This window comes from Gavialis gangeticus, unplaced genomic scaffold (assembly GCF_001723915.1).
Source record: "Gavialis gangeticus isolate Ggan-Ray unplaced genomic scaffold, GavGan_comp1, whole genome shotgun sequence".
Taxonomy (NCBI): domain Eukaryota; kingdom Metazoa; phylum Chordata; order Crocodylia; family Gavialidae; genus Gavialis; species Gavialis gangeticus.
The window spans coordinates 82,525,560-82,529,845 of NW_017729031.1; the positions used below are offsets into that span (position 1 = coordinate 82,525,560).

The window sequence follows — 4,286 nt, forward strand, 5'->3', positions numbered from 1 at the left end:
AAAAAAAAAAAAAAAAAAAAAAAAAAAAGTCCAGAGCCCCAAAAATCAAATTCCAAGTTCAACAAAGCCAGTTAGCAATTTTGAATCTTGCTTGATCTGTCATTCAGGCACAAATGATATACTGATTCCATCTCTTTCAGGTTTTTAACAAGCTAATCCGGCGTTACAAATACCTGGAGAAAGGCTTTGAAGATGAAGTCAAAAAGGTATAGAATGGGGTTTGGAGAACAGGAAAAATCGTGTAACTTGGGCTTTTTGAAGCCTTCTGCTTTACAAAGAGTGCTATACTAGGAAAATTATCTACATGCTACAGAATAAGTGCCTTGTATCGGAGTGGTCAGTATCATAACAATGACTAGCTTCTATACCAGGATAGTGTCTTTTGAGTGGACTTTCTGCCTATCATAAATAATTACTGAATTGTTTTAACAAGCCTGTGCCATCTGCCTGGTGGTTTAGGGGAGGCACTGGCTAAATAAGCTGTTAGTACTTAAGACTCTGACTACTTTCTAAAAAAAATTACTCTCTTCTCTTGTAGCTGCTGCTGTTCTTAAAAGGTTTCTCTGAGTCTGAGCGGAACAAACTGGCCATGTTGACGGGTATTCTGCTAGCTAATGGGACACTTAATGCATCAATTCTCAACAGCCTTTATAATGAGAACCTGGTTAAAGAAGGTAGCCTGTTTCTTCACAATCTTCTTAGTGACTCAGTGTTGGAAGCAGAAACTAAGAGGCTTTTTAGTTTTGATGTCTTTTGCCACTAAAATGTTAGATGAGGACAAGCTGCCTGTGTGTGGTCAGGCAGGTGTCTTGAATTTGAATCTGATTTTGCAGGGAGGGGAGAGGTGGGTAATGCCACAAGTAAGCTTCCTTCCTCTCTGTTAATAGTAACTTTCCCTCTCTTTGTGCAGGCGTTTCTGCAGCTTTTGCAGTAAAACTGTTCAAATCATGGATAAATGAGAAGGACATTAATGCAGTGGCTTCTAGTCTCCGTAGAGTCAATATGGATAATAGACTGATGGTAAGGAAACGTTAGACGAATACTAGATGGTCACATAGATATGCAAGCAAGTAGATCAATAAACAGATTAAGTTGATAACCTTGTGCAGTACTTGAGTGTGCTAATAGAACATGTGAGCACTGCTTATTTAGAGTAGTTAGTATATGCAAATTGATTTTTTTTTTGTTTTGTTTTGTTTTTCAGGAACTCTTTCCAGCCAACAAACAAAGCGTTGAACATTTCATGAAGTACTTCACTGAAGCGGGACTAAAAGAACTCTCCGAATATGTTCGGAACCAGCAAACCATAGGAGCTCGTAAGGAGCTACAAAAAGAACTGCAGGAGCAGATGTCCCGTGGTGATCCATTTAAGGATGTATGTATATTTGTATTTAAACCATATATATTTCAAAGGTGAATTTTAGTCTTAACCCTAATTCTTCCAGTCCCTACCAAGAACTAATCTCTCTTTTTATAGCTGTAGAGCAGTGATCTCCAACCTTTTTTATGCTGAAGATCACTTTTTTTATAAGTAAAGTGCACCCCAGGATCTACTGCCTCTGGCCCCTGCCTCCTGGACGAGCTGCCTGGCCCATGGGCCATGCATAGTTCAGCTCAGTCCAGCCACATGTGTCCTGCCACTCCCAATTGTGGAGCCTCTGATGGACTGAGATCAACTGTCAAGAGGCTCCACAATTTACCAGTCAATCAAGAGACTGGTTGGTGACCACTGCTGTAGAGGACAAATTTTGCTGTCACTGGAAGAGGTGATTTCTTTAAGTGAAGACAAACCTTGTAAGGTTTTTGCTTTTTCAGCACTGAATTTTTAATTGATATCCATGGAAGCTAGGCTGTGGATGAAGAAACATTATTTTAAAAATGAAAAAGATTTACTGCTTGGGAGTGCTGTAACTAAACCTGAAATGAAAGCACTTTTTGCGTAAGAGTACATGGCGTCTTGTATCAGTTCAGTATGCGTCTCCATAAACTAGTGCAATTATCTAGTCTGCTCACACCCTTATGTACCTAAGCATCTTCAAAAATATCCATGTAAGTTTTTTTTGAGTTTGAGTTTTGACCTTGGGTATCTCCAGTTTTTCCTATGTGACCAAGCAGCTGAGAAATTTTTAATAATGGCCTTTGACACTGGATTTGAAATATTTTGATAAGATGCATGAGAGAGGAGATTTTGTTCACACTAACCTTTATTCTCTGACTTCAGATAATCTTGTATGTCAAGGAGGAGATGAAGAAAAATAACATCTCCGAACAGACTGTGATTGGCATAATCTGGTCTAGTGTAATGAGCACTGTGGAATGGAACAAAAAAGAGGAGCTGGTAGCAGAACAAGCCATCAAGCACTTGAAGGTATTTTGTGGTTACTCTATCATCTGTGAGAGTTACTTGGTAGTCCTCACTCCTAATTTTTAGACTAAGGCACCCCTCAGCTCCTCTGAATTGTGGTACCCCATTTAACAAGGACTAATTTTATTAAAGTCCATGCACATAGATGTATGGTTCCCTTCTCTCACATGCATGCTGACATGCACAGAGCCCTGCTCCTACATACATGTGCACAACCCCCACCCCTTGCCCAAGTAGAATATACATTGGACCAGATTTTGCCCACCCCCACCAAGGGATTCTATCCAGCCCCCAGTGGGTGGCTTGGCCCCAAACAGCCCATGCACTTCTGGCCCAGTGACCCTCATGTAGCCTGTAGGACTGGATCAATTGGATACCCCTTCTTCCATATAGCACTCAAGTGTTGGTGCAGTTCTGCCAACCTCTGGGCTTGCACCATTTTAATTTCTATCTGTGTAGATAGCTATACTTATGTGAAGTAGATAGGAAGCCAGGTGACGGACGGTCCATCTTGCAGTTCTGTACATTCACTAGATTCTTTTGTGTTTTAAATAATGTTTCTCAGGTGAATTACTGTAGCTTTGAAAAGTAACTGGCTGGTTTGTGGTAAAACATTAAACTTCTAGCTTGAAAAGAATATTGTAGTCTTCCTTTTATGTTACTAGGAAATGGTGGATTGTTTTGTTTTTTCCACAACAAACTTCTTGTATTCCTTACAGCAATACAGCCCTCTACTTGCTGCCTTTACTACCCAAGGTCAGTCTGAGCTGACTCTGTTACTGAAGATTCAGGAGTACTGTTATGACAACATTCACTTCATGAAAGCCTTCCAGAAAATAGTGGTGCTCTTCTATAAAGGTAACTAAAGATTAAATAATGTTATACATTGTATAACTGTTGCAAAGATCTTTACTGTAAGGCAGCAGTTCCCAGTCTGATATGGGTACCACCAGTGGTACAGACAACCTGTCAGTAGTACGCATTAACACTTATTTTATATGACAAATTTGCTGGTGGTGCTTATGGATGTATAGTTTTAAATTGGAGTGTGCAATTTGTCAGGGCTTGGAAACTGCTACTCTAAGGAATGTAGAAAGCTAATATGTAATATTAGAACAAGCCTGATAAGAGGAAAGTTAACTTTTCATAAAAAGATTTTTGGGAGAGTACTTGTAACTATAACTAGCTGTTTCAATTTCTCAGTTTCATTTAGTTTAGAATAGAGAAATTTGCTACCAAAATCTCATCTGTGGAAAGGTTAAAAAGACTTCAGTCAGGAGACGCTGTCTTGCTTACACAGTCTAATCTCTTGCTGGAGTTCAGTAGCAGCAGTACAGTTCTTACCCTTGCATAGATCCAAGACCATGGTGAAGACCTCTTTTGGCTTTTCATTGAGGGGTGTGACTTGATTGTGTTTTCTGAGCACTATCAAAGTTGTACACAGATAGATATAAAGTACTCCCCACTGGCTGGCCAGTCCCTCATCCTCTACCTAGGGATTCATAGCAATAAAGAAACCTTCATGGGAACTCCTGATTCTTACAAATATGACTCTTTTGGGTGGACAGAAATAGGATATTGAGTCAATTTATATTGTAGAAGCTTAACTCTATCACTCTGAAGCATTCAAACTCTACCATCTGCTGCTATGAGAAAAGGGATTGAAGCTGTAACTTTGCCATAAATGTAATCTTGAAATTTTTAAAAGCCAGTCTTTAATACTACTTTTAATACAATAATTCTCAATCAGGGTGGTGCACAATACTAGAACTGTTTTTTTGCTTTGAGCAAACACCTACACATGATTCATAGGAAACTCAGGTTTCAGAGAGAAATCCGGTGTCAAAAACATTCTGACCTGTTGCTATGCTCTGAGATTTTGTGTGTGTGTGTGTGTGTGTGTGTGTGTGTGTGTGTGTGT

The 4,286-nt window shown here is 39.5% G+C and overlaps 1 protein-coding gene across 3 annotated transcripts in view; it reads left to right on the top strand.

Moving 5' to 3' along the window:
* Positions 1 to 4,286, top strand: part of BZW1 (basic leucine zipper and W2 domains 1) — a 22,505-nt gene that overhangs the window by 15,242 nt on the left and 2,977 nt on the right. For all 3 annotated transcript variants that reach the window (XM_019523195.1, XM_019523194.1, XM_019523198.1), the window contains 6 exons: positions 141 to 206; positions 539 to 674; positions 911 to 1,020; positions 1,205 to 1,375; positions 2,222 to 2,368; positions 3,085 to 3,223. In XM_019523195.1, the coding sequence (XP_019378740.1) occupies positions 141 to 206; positions 539 to 674; positions 911 to 1,020; positions 1,205 to 1,375; positions 2,222 to 2,368; positions 3,085 to 3,223 (769 nt within the window). The remainder of the gene's footprint in view (positions 1 to 140; positions 207 to 538; positions 675 to 910; positions 1,021 to 1,204; positions 1,376 to 2,221; positions 2,369 to 3,084; positions 3,224 to 4,286) is intronic.